At 37.0% G+C, this 22313-nt stretch overlaps 1 protein-coding gene across 2 annotated transcripts in view; it reads left to right on the forward strand.

Annotated features, from left to right (window-relative positions):
• Positions 1-22313, forward strand: part of myd (stromal cell derived factor mayday) — a 269325-nt gene that overhangs the window by 180408 nt on the left and 66604 nt on the right. For both annotated transcript variants that reach the window (XM_090408335.1, XM_090408336.1), the window contains exon 5: positions 19237-19400. In XM_090408335.1, coding sequence (XP_090264461.1) covers positions 19237-19400 — 164 coding nt within the window. The remainder of the gene's footprint in view (positions 1-19236; positions 19401-22313) is intronic.

Genomic DNA, 22313 nt, shown 5'->3' on the forward strand with positions numbered 1-22313 from the left:
GCCAGCTTTGTGGTAAGCGAAAAAATCGCTAAACATTCTCGGTCATTTGGTGAAGGAGAATTTATCAAAGAATGTCTGCTGGATGTTACAAGTATAATATGTCCTGAAAAGAAAAAAGACTTGGAGAATATTCGTTTGTCGAGACGTATTGTTGTCTGACGGATAGAAATTATGGCTGATGATAGCAAAAAAAGTTTAAAACAGAAGATTGCTAGATTGGAAGCATTTTCAATTGCTTTGGATGACAGCACCGATGCCTCAGATACAGCACAACTAGCAATATTTATTCGAGGAGTTGATGCAGATTTCAACATCACAGAAGAATTATTAGCACTTCGGCCGTTAAAACGAACAACTACCAGTGAAGATATATTTGAAACAGTCAACACAGTCTTCGAGAGATTTGGGCTTAAATGGAGTTCACTATCTGGCATATGCACTGATGGAGCCTCTGCAATGGTTGGTGCACAGAAGGGATTTATTGGAATTGTTCATGAAAGAGCAATTGAACTACAGATCCATCCGGAAAATTTAACAAATTTTCACTGCATTATCCACCAACAAAATCTGTGTGCAAAATCGATTAAATTCACAAATGTTATGGAAGTTGTAGTAGCCAGTATTAACTTTATTAAGCCTCGTGCACTTAATCACCGCCAATTTAAGGAGTATTTGGCAGACCTATTTTCGGATTATGAAGATGTGTCTTATTGTGAAGTGAGGTGGTTGAGTAAAGGTAAAATGTTAAAACAATTTTATGATCTGAGACAAGACATTGCAGATTTTATGGACATAAAAGGAAACTCAATTAACCAAGCAAAAGATGATGAGTGGGTGTGTGATTTAGCATTCCTTGTAGATGTCACCGGATACCTAAAATGAACTGAATCTTAAATTGCAAAAACAAGGACAATTAGTTCATGAACTGCATGGACATGTCAAAGTTTTTTGTAATAAACTAAGATTGTTGGAAAGTCAGATAAGAGCTAAAAATTGTTATCATTTTCCTACTCTAGCAACTCATAAAAATATCCCTTATAATTGTTATGGAGATGAATTGAAGGCACTTAATAGAGCAATTTGATACGAGGTTTGCTTATTTCAAAAACAAAGACTCCACATTTGCTATATTTGCTCTCCAATGGATGCTGATGTACATAATGTGCCAGAAAACTTATAGATGGAACTTATTGAGCTTCAGGCGGATTTAGTGCTAAAATCACAATTTAACACCATTGCTTGGATGGATTTTTATAAATTTTATTAGGTAGAAGAAAAATATACAAATTTACGTGCCTTTTAAAGAAAAATCCTTTGTCTTTTCGGCAGCACATATATATATTATCAGTTCTTTTCGAGGATGAAATACAATAAATCAAAAATTCGGACAAGAATAACGGACGAGAAGCTTGAAAATTCTATGCGATTATCCTTAAGTAATATTAACGTCAACATTGATAGTCTCGTAGTTGAAGTACAAGACCAATCTTCACATTAAATTGTTATGTCGTTCATTATATTATAAAATTTATGTAGAGCTTTATACCAAAGCATTATATTATAAATAAATGAAATATGAAGTAGCAACTTGTTTTAATTAATTTAATATTAATTTATTTTATTTAATAATTTGGTCCGGCCCTTGACTCAGAGACAGAATGATAATTTGGCTCCCGAACTAGGAAAGGTTGCCCATGCCTGGTTTAAAGAATATGAATGGTATACTAGTGGAGCTCTGCAAGGAGAAAGGAATGAATTTTGTTTGGGTTGAATTTCAGGAACAGATAGAATTGTATAACAGAAATGGACTGCATTCAAATGGTTTTGGTGTGAGTCAGTTGGAGAGACTATTGCTAAAAGGGAGAGTAACAATTCCACTGAGTAGAAGATCTGAGAAAGTAAGAGGTGATGTGGAAGAGCACGAAAGTAGGACAGGAGAGAGATTGTGAATGGAGAGATGAGTAACATGAGTGAAGGAAGAGAGAGAGAGAGGAGCACAAGAGAGACAGGAAGAAATGAGAAGAGGCATAGTGGACTGGAGGATGCTCTATGTGATGCATAAATGCTGGATACAGAAATCAATGTGTGAATGGAACCTAAATGTTGTCCTCCCATTTTGGCCATTACAAGAATGGCTTAAAGATCTCCATTGATGTGTGTGTGTGTGGGGGGGGGGGACTCACATTTAAGTCTGGAGAGGAGTGTAAGATCAGTGATGATAGAGAGGAATGGTCATCGGGAGGAGAACGATATGGAAGAGTTTATTATGTTGGAGGTTTAATGGATTTTTTACAACACTCAAAAAGAATTAAATTAGAATTTAATACTTCCTATATTTCGTCCTAGTCACTAGGACATCTACGGGGATTACAAAAACAATTAATGTAACATGCATACAAAAACTTACAATACTAAGCCCAACCACGTGGGTGACACTAAAGTCCTATCTAGGTGGAGCGCCCTCTAAGGGCGGTAGTAGGTGGCCTGGAATGTAAGGTGGGACCTCTGGTGATGAGTGTTTCCCAAATCTTCAGAAGCTTAATGCAACCGTATTTGTTAAGATTTGGTTGGTTTCTGAGAGCTGCTGCTGCTTCTAAGAAAAGTCTCTCTTTCTTGAATTTGCTGTGGTGGAGCATGGTGGTTTTCTTCCATGATACTCTGTGGGTGGTGTCCAAAACATGGTCAGCCAAGCCTGAATGTTAGCAGAGAAATTATGCTCATACAAAGTGAAGATTTGCTTTGAGGGCAGTGTGATGAGGTAGAGGTGAACGGGATGAAATATTTAGTTGGGTGTTGCTATAGATATTTCTCCTGTGACCTGGTAACGTGGAGTGATGCAGATTAGTCTGGCAAGTAAGAAATGGGTGACTTTAATCATGATAATGTAGATTGCAATGAAGATATAGCATCCTTGGGCAAAGAGAATAAATTTCTATAATTTCTGAGAGACAAGTGACTTAATCAGTGCATAATAAAGTGCATATGAGGATCTAATGTAGGGTATTGGTTTGATGATCTCCTCAGAGGATGTTATTTTAAATAATGTCAAAATCTTCCTCCATTTGGTCGAGGAAATTTTGATCAGAGGAAGAAGATTTGTTGATCACTTGGGTGGTGTCTGGTCATATAAGGACATCTGTGATAAAAGAATGGCCATGAATATGAACTATATAAATGTTGAACTATAAGGCTGAAGATTATGACAAATCAAGAGATGGCTTTCAGCTATATCTTGGAATGAGAGATTGGATGGAAAGGAAATCATTGCTGCTCACACCTACATTGCCTCTGCCAGATAGTTCAGCAACTATCTGGCAGAGACAATGTAGGTGTGAAATGGATGATGAAGGGGGGGGGGTGAGGCATGCATTCTGGAAGAAGTAGTAGAAGAAAGCATTATGGAATCAGAAAAAGATGAGTGGCACTAATCAGTTGCATGAGGAGTACAAAGAAGGTGACTTGGTTGGTAAGGATAGCAAAAGAACAATATAAGCAGCAGTTGGCTAATAAGGTCAGAGAAAATCCTGGTAAGTTCTTTCAATATATATTGATATTAGAAGAAAGAATAATTATGGAAAAATAAGACTGGTTAGTGAAAAATGGTAAAAATCATAATCACCGAAGTGATGTGTTGCTACGTTACATGAGCACTTCAATGGCAGCATCATGCAGAATTTGTGAGGAGTAGGGAGGAGAAGCTACTGATGGTGAGTGAGTTGGAGGTATATGACAAGTTGTGTTAATATGGCTGTAGGACTTGATGATATATTACCATTTGTTTTGAGGGAAAGTTTCAGTGAGAGTTAGTAATAGCATTTCCATATCTTTTTAACATGAGTATTAGATTCGATCAAGTTCCAAAAGAGTGAAAAGAGGGCAAAATTATTCATAAGGTGGCTGATAGGACTAAGGCTTCAAATTACAGCCAGTTGATTTGTCTAGTATTGTGGTTAGTGTTAGAGAGGTTAGTTAGAGAGGACTGAGATATAGCATTTGGTTAAAAATGGCTATGTTTTCTCTGATGGGCAGCATGGATTCATTAAAGGAAGATTGTGTTTTAGCAATCCACTTATAATATGACAAGATGCGTACACAGTGATATATTTAAATTTTACAAAGGTGTTTGTTAAATTACCACAAGACAGCAGATTAGTTCAGGATTGGAGATTTTCTGATAGGTATCAGCAAGTTGTGTATGAGATGCGATATCTTAGAAGAGGAAAGTTACTAATGGTGTGCCTCAAGGCTCTGTTTTGAGGATGTTGATGTTTAATTTGTATGTTAATGATATTGCAAAAGGTCTGAATGTTGATATACAGTTTCTTTATTATATATATATATATCAACCCCACATACAAGAGATCACAAGACCTATGAATATAACAAGTGATATGTGTGGACAGTTGGTTAACCACCCCCAACCAGCCATGACACCCTCGATGTCCAGCTAAATCTGGATACGATTCTGTAACACCTGTTGAATAACAGGGATAGGAAGTGCAGTTTGGTCTCACTATTTCATCCACCTCTGCCAGTAGAGAGGTTGAAAGAAGAAAGGAATTTGTCGATATGTTTCTGGAAGACCTTAGGGTTGTAATCATTGGAGAAAACAGTATAGGATCTAGTTTTCATGTCATGGCATATTACTGAACATATTGTGTGTTCTCTCGGATAGGATATATGGCAAGAAGTCTTCTTCTTCCTATCATGAATTGTTGGCCAAATGGCTGTTCTGGTCTTATGCTATCACTTAATTGGTCTTCCAGTTTTTCTTTTTACATTTATTTTATATCTGTATAGTATTTCTGACCATCTGCCATTGTCCATTCGATTTACATGTTCTAGCCATTTTTGTTTATATTTACTTATATAGTAGTTAATTGTTTTTTTTATATTCAGGGATTGTAAAATTTCTTCCTTTGTTTTATCGTTCCACTTGGTATATCTAGCTGTCTTTCTGAGAAAGTTCCATTTCTGCTATTTGAATCCATTTTTCAATTTTCTTTTTTATGGTTCATGTTTCACTTCGACATAAAGTTGGTTTAGACAGGACATTATATAGTCTGATTATGGTGTGTTTTTTGTACCAGGGATGGTTTAAATATATTATTTATTATGCCATTTACTTTAATAAAATTATGTTAAACCTTGGAGGAAAGATGTAAACCTCAGAATCCTTCAATTGGTACAGCAGTAGTGCTCAGCGCTGCTGTGCATGCATTGCAGACCAAGTAATCAACATCACAGTGATGTTACAAGTTACACACTTAGCTCCCATGCATGGTCACAACCTAGTGTTGAGATTTACACTGATGTCACTTTAGGTGTTGTCACTAATGTTACAGTTCACTCGGCAAAGATTAAAAAAAAAAAAAAAAAAAAAATGGACAATTTGCACTTGATAAGCCAGGTGGGTACTTGAAAAATGAATGATTTTGCGACAGTTAAGGACACAAAGTAACAAAAACATCACAGGTGGGTTGTGATTCAACATTTCTGTGCTTATTTAATACATAATTACCGAATTTATAAAAATAATAACATCACTGTGACAACATCACAGTGATGTTACAAGTTACACACTTAGCTCCCATGCATGGTCACAACCTAGTGTTGAGATTTACACTGATGTCACTTTAGGTGTTGTCACTAATGTTACAGTTCACTCGGCAAAGATTAAAAAAAAAAAAAAAAAAAAAAATGGACAATTTGCACTTGATAAGCCAGGTGGGTACTTGAAAAATGAATGATTTTGCGACAGTTAAGGACACAAAGTAACAAAAACATCACAGGTGGGTTGTGATTCAACATTTCTGTGCTTATTTAATACATAATTACCGAATTTATAAAAATAAAATAAAATGTGGTGTATCTGAATCAAGATCATCAGGTACTACACAGATTCCATGCTCTAGAGATTAAACACAGAACTTTTTCAAACTACATTGGGCCTCTAATAAGCAGGTTGATTGTGATCTGACACCAAGTGATGAAATATAATTTCCACCTAAAGACATCTACTGTCCGACCACAGATCTGAGAGCCTAGTCTGGCAACCTGCCAAGAAGAGTCAATTCATCCTGAAGGGGAAAAAGAAATAAAGGATGTACGGATTGGTCACCAACTTGTGAAATCACGTGCTTTATACATAAAATTTTCCAACTGTTATACAAGTAAAATAGTTACCACTTTAAAAACTACAATGTTCATAAAAGAAAAGTTAATTTTCCAAAGTGTAATAATAAACAACTCCTCCCACAAGACAGATTGATTTCCCTATTATTGGAATGGATTCTCCTTCTTTTGACATGCACAGATGTGTTGAAGGGTCTCGCATCTGTGGGCATACAGTATAAACATCCATGCCCACAGTGGGATTTAAAAGTGTAACCTGATGGTTGGACAGTAGATACAATGTCCTCTCACAATCAGACTAATGTGGAATTTCACCATACAGATAGAGTGATAAAGAATTGACCTCAGAAGTGGACAAATGTAGAATTTCTGTTTAAGGTATATGTAAAACTCCAGAACTAATGATTATAACAAACTTTGGAAGTGACTTGGAATAGTACTATGACACATGGAATGCCAGTGGATGGAGATTAGCAGTACTTAGGAAATGCTCAAGGTTTGTTTGAGGAAAGCAGCATTGAACTTGCATACCCAGAATTAGAATAATCTCAGGTCAAGTTAAATAGGTGAGTAACATCATTAAGCAGTAGCCGAGAAAAAGAAAAAAAAAAAGACAGAAAGAGTGAGAGAAAATGCTATGGAAGGAATATAATGAGAATTGTGATGCTCAAGCTCATGAATGGCAAAGAGCAGAGGTAAAAAAAAAAAGTATGATCAGCATGGTAAGGAAGGTAATATTATGGGATAACTTTAATTGATGCAAATAGCTAGAAGATGACAGCAGTAGAATAGTTTGAAGTACTGATTGATCAGTACGGCTCTTTCACTACTATTTAATTTAAGCAAAATAGGTGAGTAACATCATTAAGCAGCAGCCGAGAAAAAGAAAAAAAAAAAGACAGAAAGAGTGAGAGAAAATGCTATGGAAGGAATATAATGAGAATTGTGATGCTCAAGCTCATGAATGGCAAAGAGCAGAGGTAAAAAAAAAAAGTATGATCAGCATGGTAAGGAAGGTAATATTATGGGATAACTTTAATTGATGCAAATAGCTAGAAGATGACAGCAGTAGAATAGTTTGAAGTACTGATTGATCAGTACGGCTCTTTCACTACTATTTAATTTAAGCACATGTTAGCAAGAATATGAGGACTAGATTTTTTGCTTGGCGAGTAATGAAAAAACAGAATGAGTTATCAAAAGTGGTTGTGAATGCATTGTCAGTGAATGAGTTTAAGGAAGAAGTGTGATGGGCATTGTGTGAATAATGGTCGGTGTTGGCCTCCCCTTGGTGAGACTTCAGAGATCCCCAAATTATTATAATAATATGTACATTAATGATATTGTTGGTGATCTGAAAAGAAATATACTGTTTTGTTAATGATAAACTGGGGAGAGCAATAGTATATAAAAGGAATGCAAAGATTCTTCAGGAATCTTTGCATTCCTGAAGTATCTTGTAGGTTCTTAACACTAGAGTATTAAGAACCTACAGCACATCAGTACCATATGTGAGGTGCAGACTAAGATTGAGAAAGAAGAAATCTATTGACAATTTTTTTAAAGAGCTGGAAGTTATAGTTGTTGGGAAACACATTATGAGGAAAACTGTTCTACAGGACAAGGGTAACTGGAATAAATGAGGAAGAGGAGAAGCAGATTTGATGTGTTTGCAGTTGTACTAAAAAGGGATGTTGGGCAGGTGCTGCTCTTGTTTTTAACAGGCCCAGCAGTAAGCATTGGAATGATGGTTGTCAATACACTGAAACAGTAATCATGGAATTCCCATAGAAGAGATACAGAGCTATTGAAACATTTGATCTGTGAGATAGAGGTTGAAGTGAGCCTGTGAGGGAAAGTCATCAATAAGTTGAATTGATCTTCTCTGGACAGCATCAAGAATTTTTAGGGTAGGTTTTATGTGCCATCCCTCACCCATATATGTGAACAGCACCTCCTAGAGCAATTGGAAGAACAACAGTATGTTGTGCCCTTCGATTGGAAAAGGCCACAATTCAATTCTTGTCATGAAGCGAAGAATCTTAATATGGGCCTTTATAATTGAAGGTGAGCTAGCTGATCTCATACAAAGGTAGCAGGGTTTTTCCCTCCGGAAACTCAGGTTTTTTATCCCACATACAGACAAATTGGCCTTAAGTACACACGCAATTTACAGACAAAAAATGCTAGTGGTGGTGCTGGTGTAGGTGAGGATGGTAGTGTTGGTTCACTGTAGTTGGTGAAGGAGATGGAGAGCAGTGGTTCCCTTGCTTGATGAGTCTTTGGACTCCTTGAAGGTGTCACATGATAATAATAGTATTCTGAGCATGGGTAAATTTGGGATTATTTAGGATTAGTAGCTGGGTGGGTATAAAATAGCTTCTTGAGTGGAAAAGAATGCCTAGTTTTTCAGAGGCTGAGGAAGCTATTGATGTGATGTGTTTATGCCAGGAGAGGCTGGAGGTAAATGTCAATTCAAAAAGAGAGATCTGATCCTGTCTGGCAATATGTGTATTATTAAGATAAGGGAAGGTTAGCTGAGATCCCTTTTGCAAGAGAAAAAGCAGAACTGCATTCTAGTGGCATGAATGTTGACCAGGTTATTCTTGCTGCACTGAAGGATGGTATGGAGATCAGTGTTTAAGGTTCTGATTGCAGATGAGCTTGATGCCTGAGAACTGCATGGTTTGTCAAATGAGAAGGATGAATAGAGAGTGCTATCATCAGCAACGGCATGGATAGGATTGGTGTTAGTTGAGAGTAGCTCATTTATGTAGGCAATAGAACAGAACCCTGTAGCACTCTTAGATTGGTGGCAAAGCTTGAAGAGAGAGAGAGTGCACTGTCCACTGTCACATTCATTGAACAACCAGAGAGAAAGCTGGCTATCCAATTACAGAGGGTGACAGGTAGACTGAAGGAAGGCAGTTTGCAAAACAGGCCTTTAAGAAAAAACAGGATTGAAACCCCTGGAAAGTCAACAGTGCACATTACTCCAAACTTTTCCATGTGGTGTGGAAAAGTTTGGAGAAATGTGCACTGTTGACTTTCCAGGGGTTTCAATCCTGTTTTTTCTTAAAGGCCTGTTTTGCAAACTGCCTTCCTTTCTTATTATTTTCCTCTCTTTCCACCCACTTTAGAGCTGTGGAAAGTATAGGCAAGATGGGTAACTAGTGTGGTAAGAAAGGCAAAAGCAAAGTATGAAAGGAATTTAGCAGTGCAGGCTAAAGATAATCCCATATAGTTCTATCGATATGTTGCAAGTAAAAGAAAGAATATTTATGGAAGAATGATTTTAATGAAGCCGACGTATATAGGTAACTGAATCAGTCGAAACAGTAGAATTACTAAGTGAACACTTTGCAAGATTATATCTTTCAGGTGGAGATACTGATGTAGCAAGAGAGTCAAGGTTCTGTAATATGTTGTGCACCTCCATTTTATTCACTGCAGTTCCCATCTAAGTCTTTGCCTCTCTTGTTACTGCAGTATCTCCACCTGAATGGGTTAGTCCAAAGTGGGTGGAAAGAGAGGAAAATAATTCCATTGCTTAAAGGAGACCCCCAACTTACTGACTGATCAGCATATCAGGAGTTGTTGTCAAGGTACTGGAGAAGTTGGCCAAGAGCAAAATACAGAAATGGATAGATGGAAATGGGATACTCTATTATGGGCAACATGGTTTTGTGTCATGCCTCAGTAACTTGCTGATGTATTATAATACAGTGACAGCTGAGTTGGAAAGGTAATGGGTTTGCAGTGATACTGCTGGATTTTTGCAAAAGTCTTTGACAGAATACCACATGGAATTCTAATAAGTAAACTGCAGCACAAAGGGATGGATATATGGTTGGTGAGGTAGATAAGAGGGTGGTTGATGGAGAGATATCAGATAGTAATTTATTCCGGAAGAAGGCCTGTAACTAGTGGCGTTCCACAGGGTTCTGTTCTTGTATCACTACTGTGTAATTTGTACATTAACGATATAGGAAAGGATCTGAGAGGAACTGCTCAGTTGTTTGCCAATGATGCAAAGTTGAGTAGAGCAATACTTAGGTCAGATGATGTTAAAATTTTGCAGGATGATTTGGATAGACTAGCAGTCTGAACAAAGGAGATTGGATATCAGTTTAATGTGGCAAAGTGTAAGATTATGCATTTTGGGGTGAAAAGATTACCAGTTGTATACTACATTGATGGAACTGTCCTTCAGGAAATTGACGAAGCCAGAGATTTGGTAGTGTTAGTGGATAGGAAGTTAAAGTTTAGAGGGCACATAGCAAAAGTGGCTCAAGCAGCTCATTAGATTACTTGGTTGCTAAAGAATACTATGATGAGCAGAGACAAGTAAGTTATTATTTCTCTTTATCGAACTTTGATAAGACCCCATCTTGACTACTGCACAGACCTGGTCACCTGGATTTGTTGGCGATGAGGAAGAGGTGGAGAGGATCCAGAGGTGAGTGACTAAGATGGTAGCAGGTTACGGAATGAACCTTATGAGAACAGGTTGAAGATTTGTAGATTACAGAAATTGGTTAGCAGGCAGAAAAGTGGTAATATGATTGTGACATACAAATTTCTGAAGGTTTTTTTTTTTAAGATTAATACAGAGGAAATTTTTCAGAACAAGTCTAGTGATTGGAGAACTAGGGGACCATCCTTGGAAAGAGTGTGCCTAGAGAGTGGTGAATAGGTTGTCATTGTCTGTTGTGGATGCCATCATTGTGAATGAGTTCAAAAGAACGTATGATAGATACTGTGCAAATGTTGGACAATGCTCGGCATGATGTTTAGGGACCCCCCCCCTCGATGAGTTTAAGGACTCGATGGAGTAGCTCTTAATAATAATAATAATAATGTGTCCAGTTGTAACTGATGTAGGTGGAGGTCAAAAATGGATCTGCATTGGTGGAATCACACTGGTAGTCACTGATTAACTGGTGAGCTTCTAGGTAGTTAAGAAGTTGACTTTTAATAACCTTCTCCCTTATTATGCCGGAGAAAATAATGGCAGTTGGTCAGGAGTTGGATGGTAAGCTTTTATCTCCCTATTTTGGAATCACTTGGATATATGCTTGCTTCCATGTATTGAGATAGGTGCAAGCTGAGTATAGGAGATTGAGGACATATGTTAGCTCTGGAGTATATTGTTTGAACACAGTAGGATAGATGTAGTTGGGATGAGAAGAGTTTTTTAGACATATTTTGTGGTCATTACTAAATGGTATGTCAGTTTAATACAGCAAGGTATATGATTACTTTGGGGAGAAAAAAAATGCATGCCATGTACCATGTTGATGGGGTTGCACTGAGAAATTGAAGCCAGGAATGAATCAGTTATGGAGGACAGTGAGAAAGTTCCAGCAACATGTTCTGTGAATTCTATAAGGCTTTGATACAACTGCATCCAGACTGCTATCCTCAGGGGTTTGCTTACCATGGTTTCTTGGAAATGTGGAAGTTGTGTAAAAGATTCATAGCCAGATGATCAAGGTTGTGTGAGATCTGTAAAATGCTTTCTAAATGGATAGTTTGAAGATTTGCCAGTTACCAAAATTGGTTTGTAGACAGAATCGATACAATAAGCATATATAACTATACCCCCCCCACACACACACAGTCTATGCTCATTTAAGATTATGTCTTTTATGTAGTGTGCAAGCCATTAATGCTAAAGAGTGTCTGCTCTAAACTATTTAAACTGATTACTTTCAGAACTTGAGTTTATTCTAAGCATTACTTTGTCTAATTGGTGAGATATGGATATACAGGGTGTTCGGGATAAATTTGACATACTTATAATTAATTATATTTTTCCGTAAGTTACATGTATTAACACACACTTCTCTTCATTTAAAAGTTTGGACCCTTCTTCATTCATATACAAGATGTCAGAAAGGATGGATAGCTGGAACCCACCTGAATCATGGAAGAGAATAACTTGTATCATGATGATTCGTGCCCGCCATCAAAATAAGGATATTACGACTGCTGCCCAATGCTCCCTGAATACAGTAAAAACAATCAGGCATGAACTAGAGACTTGCAATGGTGACTACGAGGATGTAGCAAGAAGAAAGATCCCTAGCAGACGATCTGATTGCGTTCGTACAGCAGAATTCCTCGCAAATCTGCAGGAACAGGTGTTGAAGAACCCTGGCATTGGAATTCGGGCTTTGTTCGTGGAGTTGCTAACTGTAGTCAAGCCCTGGATAACAAGAGTAGGCAATGGTAGGCCGTATGTATGGCAGCAGGATTCGGCCCCTTGCCACACCTCTGGGAAAAGTCAAAAATGGTTGTCTGAAAATTTCTACGACTTCACCAGTCCAAATGTTTGGCCTCCAAACTCCCCAGACCTTAACCCCATGGATTATTTTGTATGGGGCGCAGTTGAAAAAGACACCAATCGCACTTCCAGTAATACAAAAGCCCAGTTAATGGATAAAATTAAAACAGTTTTTGCGGCCCTTCCCAGGGAGACTGTAGCATCAGCTTGTTCGAGGTTCCGAAGCAGAATTGAAGCTGTGATCGATGCTAATGGTGGTTATTTTGAGTAAATCTTGTTGATAGTATTGTAATTAACTCTGCCTGTAATGTTTTTTTGTCAATTCATTAAATTTAATAGATACAAAGAAGATTTTCTTTTTCCTTACGAAACTGTCAAATTTATCCCGAACACCCTGTATGTACTCAAGACATACCTTGAGTTATGGAAGCTCTTGAAGTTAATGATTTTGCTCTATTAGATTTGCCATGTGAAGAAGAGATATGTAGAAGACATTCACCAGCAAAGCTATTGGGGAGATTTGAGTTATGTAGAAGAGAAAAAATAGAAGACAGAAGGATCATAAAATCTTATATTATGGTCTACTTTCTACACTTTACAACTGGTTCACCAGCTTCCTCTGTCCTTTACTACTTTTGCATCGGTAAGGAAATCTGTGGAGAAAAATCTCTCTGCAGTGTTCCTTACCAGTGCACAAATACCCTAGAATCAGGGAATCTTGCAGATTTCTACTGGATTTATTCAGAACTATAACATCATCTTCATGAAGTAAAGAGCGAAGATTAACATCACGAATTTTGATATCAGATTTAATACCACTCTCCTTCATAATGTGACCCATATAGATAACAAATAATAGTGGAGATAATGTGCCCCTTTTTCACACACCTGATCTCTCAAACCATCTTCTTGTACCTCCTTCAAGTCTAACTGCTGACTTACAGCCTAAACAGAGGCTATGTATTGCTTGATATAATGTCCCATTTATACCTTGTTTGTGTTATGATCCTTCGAGTCATTTCCGACTCCTGGCAACTTCACGAACATACACTCTCCATTCCGATCTGTCCCTGACCACGTCTTTCAGAACCTCCAAGCACATTCCAGTTGCTTCTTTAACTCCATCCACCCATCTAATTCTTGGTCTTCTTCTTCTCCTGCTTCCATCAACTTTAGTATGCATCGTCATCTTCTCCAGACTGTCATTTGCTCGCATAATATGTCCGAAGTATGACAATTTTTGCTCGATGATCATAGCTTGAAGGGAGCAATGTGGCTTTATTCTGTCTATCACTGATCTATTGGTTTGCTTTGCAGTCCATTGTATTCTTAGTAAGTGTCTCCAAACCCATAATTTAAATGCATTTATTTTCCTTCTTTCACTTTTTCTCAGGGTCCAACTTTCACATCCATACAGCACCACAGGGAATACCATTGCTCTCACGATTCTGATTTTTGTTGCGAGGCTAATATCTTTATCTTTAAAGACCTTGCTTAAATTTGTCATTGCTTTTTTTCCGAGTAATAATCTTCTTCTAACTTCTTCGGTACAATAACCATCTTTGTCAATTCGGGATCATAGGAACACAAAATTGTTAACTGCTTCAATTTTCTCCCCATCTACTTCAAAATCATTAAGTTCACATGTTGCCATAACTTTTGTCTTTTTGAGGTTAAGTTTAAGACCATATTTAGCACTTTCTTCTTTAACTTTCATAATAAGTTCCTTCAAATCTTCTTTGCATTCTGCTAGCAAGGTGGTATCATCTGCATATCTCAACTTATTAATATTTTTTCCACCAATTTTAATTCCAACTGAAGACTCCTCCAGCCCTGCCATTCTTAAAATGTATTCGCTGTACAAGTTAAACAGGTATGGAGATAAAATACATCCTTGTTGCACCCCTTTACCTATTGTGAAATATTCAGTTTCTCCAAGATCTGTTTGGACAGTAGCTTCTTGTTCATAATAAAGATTCCTCAGAAGGATAATGAAATGCTCTGGGACTCCCATTGTTCATAACACATTCCACAGTTTCACATGATCTACAGAGTCAATATTTGTTTCCGTGACAATAGCAAAAACCTTGCTATTGTCAAGGAAACAAAGGTAGACATTCTTTTGATATTCCCGTGCTCTTTCTATTATCCATCTCACATTGCCGATTTGATCTCTTGTTCCTCTGCCTTTTCGAAATCCTGCCTGTTCATCTGGCATTTCTTTCTTCATGAATGGTTCCAGGCTATTCTGAATGATCTTAAGTAAGACTTTACTTGCATGAGAAATCAGTGCTATAGTTCTGTAATTTTTGCACTCTCTTGCATCGCCTTTCTTCAGTAAAGGTATATAAACTGATTTTTTCCATTCCCTAGACCAGTGGTTCCCAACCCTATGCCCGCAGGCACCATTGTGCCTGTCGACCAATTTGTGTGTGCCCGCCGCTGTTCAACCATGTGTCGTATAGTTTGAAATAATCATGCAACAATTCATGGCATGCTATATGACATATGCCTTAATGACACATGACGAGTATTAAACGCATACAATGTAAAGTAGACGCACATTCAAAGTTGTTCATTCCAGTTTAAGAACTGGAATATCATCATATTCTCCTAATTATGAAGCACTGGCCAATGAAATGCAATGCCAAAGATCACACTAACTTACATATATATATATTTACATTTTTATATAATGTAAACTTTTAAGTAATAAAACATTTGATTATAATGTAAACTTTGTATGTATTCATTTAACAAATGAATTCAAAAAATTTGCTTGAAAAAATAGATGGTGCCCGTCGCCCTACCGGTATTTTAGAACGTGCTCTAGGAAACAAAAAGGTTGGGAACCCCTTCCTAGACCATGTAGTTGTGATCCAAATTCACTGACATTGAGCTGTTAAAATTTTAACTGCCTCTTCTCCCAGGCTTTGAGCAGCTCAATAGGTATTCCATCTCCTCCTGGTGCCTTCTTACTGGATAGCTGTTGCAGTGCCCACCTCACTTCACTCTCCAGTGGTACTGCTCCTGTGTATAATCCTGCTCTTCAAATTTCTCAGTAAGTTTAGAGTCCTTTCTGTAAAGGGCTTCTGTATACTCTTTCCATTTTTCTTTGATGTCTGCAGCTTCTGTAAGATATCCTTTGTGTTTACTTTTCAATATTGTCACCTTGGCACTAAACTTCCCTGTTAATTCTCTGATCTTTTTGAAAATATCTCTTGTTTTGGTCTTCTATTTGTTGGCATTCCTGGTTAAAGTTTTTCCTTGTCTCTTCTGGCTTGTCATTGAAACTCTGCATTCAAATGCCATACTTCCTGCAAATTTCCTATGGCCTTCATTTTCCTCCTTCCTGAGCAGTTTTGATGGCATCTTCTGACAGCCATTTGGAATTCTTCTTCTTACAAACTGTTGGAATATTCTTCTTTGCTTCTGTTTCAATTATATCTTTAATCTCTTTCCATAGTTCATTTAGTTCTCTTTCACACAAATCGAGTATGTTGAATCTGTTCTGTATGGTAATATTGTATTCAGCTGGATCATATCTGATCGACGTTTGTGTTGTTTTCAATTACCGTAATTTCACATGTATCATAGCCACTAATAACTCATGGTCTGTTCCACAGTCTGCACCTGGAAAAGTCTTGATAGACTGAATTGCACTTCTCCATCTTCTTTGTCCAAGATTATAGTCAATTTGATTTCTGTATTTTCCATCAGGTAATATCCATGTGTACAATCTTCTTTTGTGCTGTTTAAAGCAGGTGTTAGCAACAAACAAAGAATTCTCTGCACAAAACTCAACTAGTCTCTTCCCTGCAGTGTTACAAATACCTAAACCAAAACAACCTGTTATTCCTTGTTCCTCAGTCTCTCCCACTTTTGCATTCCAATCTCCTATAAGTAGCCATAAATCTCGCTTTGGTGTTGCATCTATCACTTCTTGTAACTTGCCATAAAATTCTTCAATGTCTTCTTCTGGTGCCTCTGTAGTAGATGCATAAACCTGAATGATGGTCATATTCATTGGATGTCCACTCACGCTGAGAGAAACGATTCTGTCACTCACTGGATTATAACCCAATACATACCTAGCCATCTTTTTCCTGAGTAAGAAAGATACTCCATTTTTTCGACTTGTCTCATGTCCTGAGTAATACACCATATTGTCCCCTGACTGAAAATGGCCCATTCCTGTCCATCCAAGTTCACTTATTTCCAATATATCCAGCTTCTTGCGCTCCATTTCCATCTTTATTATTTCCAGCTTAACTTGGTTCATACTTCTAACATTCCAAGTTCCAATCCTGTGGTTTCTTATGAAACAGGGAGCCTCCCTTTTCCAACCAGCAACATCCATGACCAAGCTTCCTTCCGGGTTTGACCTGGACCTGGACACATCATAAAAACTAGTTCTACTTGTGGAAGCCCTCTGTTCTTCTCCAGTTGCATGTTAGATGCCTTCTGGCCCGGTGGTCTTTCTCATTTTTGGCATGTTCATGGAATGTTCTTGGCAAGGTATAGAGGTGGTTTGCTGTTGCCTTCCTCTGGAATATTTTTCGACTTTCCAGTCTAGATCTGCACTGTTCTGTGAAAATGGGGGGGGGACACCTCTGGAAGGATGTGAGCTCTTTGCCACGCAGTGCGGTCTTGTTTTCTCTTCCTTTTTCCCTGATTGTTCCTTTCTCTTTCCCTGATTGTTATTGCCAGAATATAACATTTTGTATTTGTTACTTAGAAAGATCTCACCTGTTTTTGTCTTTTTTGTTTCAATCACACCAATTCTGGTGGTTCCATTTCTTTCCATTGATGCTTCTTAAGTTGATGGTGTGAATCTTGATCTCTACTAATGTCGAATTGGCATGTGTTCTTGGATTTATCCCAGAATTTTCGCTATATGCCCTGGTTTTCTGACAATAGCAGTGTTTAACTGAGCAACACCCCAGTTGTCATGTCATGCTGTTCCATCATTTTACTTTGTGGTTTCCCAGGACTGGCAAAGGATAATGGTTACCAGTTTAATGTGAGATTATGCACCTTGGAATGAAAACATCATAAGATGTGTATTATATTGATCATCATCATCTTCCTTATACCCTCTTTTACCTTGCGGTGTCGAGGGTCCATTGATCATCGGACCTCACTCCGTTTACAGGATAAGGTGGTCAGCCTTATGCCTTGGTGTATCCTATGGCTTGTAGTGTTGAGTTCTCAAGGCCAGTTTGCCTGCTTTGTGGGATGAAAAACCCCAGAATAAACTGGGGAAAAAACCCTGCTGTCCACGCCCAAGACTGGCTAACTTGGCTATGGCTGAGGAAGATCCTTCAGCTCCTCACGTCACCGACGGGAATCGAACCTAGGACACTCCTTCCCCAGGCATATGGTTGCGAAGCGCATAGCCACTAGGCTAACCGCACAGACTTATTATATTGATTACCCAGTATAATATAATTATATTATATTGGGCTTCAGGAAACTGATGAGTCTGAAATTTGGGGGTAATTATTGACAGGGAGTTGAAGTTTAAAAAAAGGCATATTGCAAAAGTGGGCAGAATAGCTCATCAGATTACCTGGATGTTGAAGAACATGCTGAAACACTCAAATGCAACTGATAGCTGCATTTGAAATTCCCATTACTCTCTTAATTTTGCACACATTTTTGAGCTAATCAAAATAAAAATATCTCTTAAATATTCATTTATTTAAATATTATTTCTTTTCACTGTATCATGTTTGTTTTTCAGTAATGGAAACCCATAGATCCAATTACACCAGAGCAACTATTCAATATTTATTTTTTATATTTTTATGGGGAAAGTTCATGCAGCAATCGTTTCTTGGTATAGCTGGAGGTGATTTGTCTAAACCATATGTGCAGAGTTGAATTATAGAATTATGTCACAAGGATGATATTTTGATGTTAAGATGAGGACCATCCAGGTGTGTGTGTGTCAGAGAGAGAGAGAAGATGAAAAGACAGAAGTTTTGCCAAAAAAGTTGGTGAAGGGACTTGACTGATGTTTGAGCAGAAGCAGATTTTCTGCATTTAGCTCTTACAAGTTGATTTTGATTTTTTGATGATTTTGCATATGCTGAATATGAAGTTGAAGTTTTTGTCGCAATCCACTTTGGCATATGCTGAATTGTTTTCATGGTTTTGATATACTTTCTGCAGAAAGAAGGCTTGGTTAGTGGTTTGGGATGTTGAATGCAATTTGGACAGGATCGGGAGGGAAGAAACATATGGATCGGGAGGGAAGAAACAATAATCAGACAGTGATATGAAAATGAAAAATGACAGATGCCATCCTATTTGATATCATTCCGTATGCAGTCATATCAAATGGGATGACCTCCATCACTTTCTCACTATCACACTATTCTTATGTCATTTTCACCTCTTCATTGCTTCCTGAATTTTTTTGTTTATCACCTTAACATCAATACTTCCTCAACTTCCAGTAGCACAGCATTATCAATATAGCACACAACTGCTTCGATTTCTATAAAGCACACAACTGCTTTGATTTCTATAAAGCACAAAACTTTATATTTATTAACATTTGCAGTATCTCCAGAATTGTAAATCTCCATTTATTACATTTTCTGGAAATTTCTGCTTTCAGTATTACTGTTTAAAATTGGTAGCACCATTATCTAATTACACTTGTGAGGTAATACATATCAAGATGCTATCATGTGCTTTTACCATCTGCTTTTACAAAGATCTGAATATTGCCAATAAAATTTCATAAACACTTAAGAAATATTCTTGCAAACATTTTAATTATTAGTTATTATTACTTATAGATGTAGATGGTGATGAAATACTGACAGAAGAAGAGTTTGCTGAAATGCCTCCAAATGACAATAGTGGACAGACAGCTGATGAATGGAAGCAGGAACGAATAACAGAATTTCGAGAAAACATAGATACCAATCATGATGGAAAAGTGAACAGACAAGAGCTCTTGGTATAAATCTAAATTTATGAGTTTTTTTATTTAATTTAATTAAATAAAACATTTCCTTCCATTAAAGTAAACTGCATGTAAAATCATTTGTTCTTTTTGGAATAAGTCCTTCAAGAACTTACATTGGCAGACCATTTAATCTGCTGAAGAAAACAACTTATCTGACCAAGTCACATAAGTCATTTCCTTCAAATCTTAGTTGTGATGTTATCTCTTGGACCAGCAAAAGAACTGATTCTTTATCTTACTTCAAAAATTTGTAATGTGATCAGTGTACGAGGGTCATCTGAAAAGTTCTCGGCCTAACAATGAAAAAACAAATTTATAATTTCAAAATTATTTTTATTTTTCAACATAATCTCCCTTAAGACTAATACATTTATTCCAGTGATGCTCCAGTGCTATAATCCCATCCCTGTAGTGGTTCTCAGTAAGATCTGCAAAATACCCCACTACATCTGCAGTCACCTCTTGATTCGAAGAAAAATGCTGACTAGCAAAGAAGTGTTTTAGTTTTGGGAAGAGATAGAAGTCAGAGGGAGCCAAATCTGAGGAATAGGGTGGATGTTCCAACAATTCATAGTGCAGATCCCTTAATTTTCCCATTGCCAAAACGCCTTTGTGGGCAGGTGCATTGTCCTGATGAAAGATGATTTTTTTTTCTTCTGCAAACTGGGTCTTTTCTCACAAATTTCTTCATCTAGTCTGGTTAAAAGATCGGAATGATATTCCACAGTTATTGTTTTACCCTTTTCAAGATAATTAATAAACAAAATGCCTTTAGCATCTGAAAACACCGATGTCATGACTTGATGGAACCGACTTTGTCTTCTTTGGTGCAGAACAACCGGTTTCTGTCCACAGTTTTGATTGCAGTTTGGATTCTGGTGGGTAATTGTGAATCTAAGTCTCATCCACAGTAATAAATCGACTCATAAAATCAGTTTTATTCTTGTTAAAATGCTCCATGCACTGTTCAGAGATTTTCATGCAAGTGCGTTTTTGATCTGCTGTAAGCAAGCACGGCACCCATCTTGTACAAAGCCTTTTCATATGCAATTCTTCATGCAAAATATATCCTACATTGATATTGTTCTTTTGAAATGCCTATAGTCTCAGCAATTTCATGCACTTTGACTCGCCAGTAATCCAATACCATATTGTGCACTTGATCAATGATTTCTGGTGTTGTTACACTTTTTGGACGTCCTTCACGTGGATCATATTCAAGGCTGGTACGGCCACATTTAAACTTGGCAGCCCATTTCTTAATTGTTGAAAACGAAGGAAAAGAGTGCCCATAAACATTTATGAACTTCGAATGAATGTTTTTTGGCGTTAAACCTTCTTTTGCAAAGAATTTTATAACTGCACGATACTCAATTTTATCCATTTCAAGGGATACAGACAACATTATAAAACAAACTACTTGATAGAATGACTTGCAATTTCACATGGATTCTTATGACAGATGTACCAACTTAGAAAAAAAAAAAATCTTGCTGATAGTGTTGCCATCTATGGTTGAGGCCGAGAACTTTTCAGACCACCCTCGTTTGGTATCTTTAGGAGTTGTCTATAGCCTCATTTCAAATGCCAGCATCATCTTTTAGGAGGGTCCAAGTTTTACTTCCATATAGAAGTACTGAATTAACTAGTATGTCAATAAGGCGTAATCTGTTGGTAATTGTAAGCTTGTTATCTGTCAATGGTGAATTTAGTTTTAGGAGTGCTTGTTGCTTTTGCAATTTTTGTTCTAATATTCTGTCTTGATCTGTCATCTTTATTGAAGATATTGCCTAGGTATTTAAACTGATCAACTTCTATGGGTAGTAGTAGGATTTTTTTCAGTTTCTGCAACAGCACTTCCTTCTTGGTCAGAAGCACAGATATTTGTCATTGTTTTTAATTTTTAAATACTCATGGTTAAGCCATATTTTTTTAGTATAAGCTAATTTTGTCATGATTTCCTGAAGATCTGATTTGTTTTCTGCTAGAAGATCAATATCATCAGCAAACTTCAGATGGTTTATTCTTTTTTCCTCCTATCATCACTCCAATAACACAGTTCTCCAGGGCTTTATTTACAGCATATTTGAGGAAGAAGTTAAATAACATTTGCGATAATTTGCACCTCTCCCTCTCTCTCTCTCACTCCATGCTCCATTGGAGTGCTATAATTTGTCTTGATTTCAACCATCATTTCAGAAGATGAATACAGGGTCACCATGAGCCATAGAAGGCATAAAACAAAAAGAAATAGGAAACATTCACCCATAGCCCTCAAATAATCTACTAGAATTGGGTGGGAGAAGCAAGAAGAAAAGAAAATACAGATGACATACCAGATGTATATTACATGAAGTAAGGCATGGTCCAACATCAGGTACCTTGGGTTTGCCATTCCTGCACTTACTAAAGTGAACATTGAGGGAAAATCATTTCTTTACTGTTTGTATATTCAATTATTTTGTTAGTTCAGTCTGACCTACAGAATTGGCAAACTATAGAATGAGTATGCTGATAGTTCTGGTTACCTACTGCAGTCCTTCCCAAACTTATGGATGCCAAGGTCCCCTTTGGAAAAATTAAAATATTTCACTGCTCCCCCATCGAAAAGAAATCATAATACAGACATATATTATTATAATATTTATTGTATTTATATTCAATGCATATATTCAAGATTTTGCATTTGTAATCTTTTTTGTACTTCTTATCAATACCTTTGAAATGAAACTTATATGAATAAACATATATTTACTAATATACCGAAATAAGCAAGAAGCAAAATTTGTGAACCAACACCATTGTGTGATTTTTTCCATTAAAAAATAAAAAAGAACAAAATAGAAATAATAAAAATTAAATACACTCCTTTTAAGATTAAAAAAAAATCTATTTAGTCTTAAA

The sequence above is a fragment of the Typopeltis vanoorti genome, chromosome 18 (genome assembly GCF_054136105.1).
Source record: "Typopeltis vanoorti isolate ZY-2024b chromosome 18, IOZ_Tvanoo_1.0, whole genome shotgun sequence".
Classification (NCBI taxonomy): domain Eukaryota; kingdom Metazoa; phylum Arthropoda; class Arachnida; order Uropygi; family Thelyphonidae; genus Typopeltis; species Typopeltis vanoorti.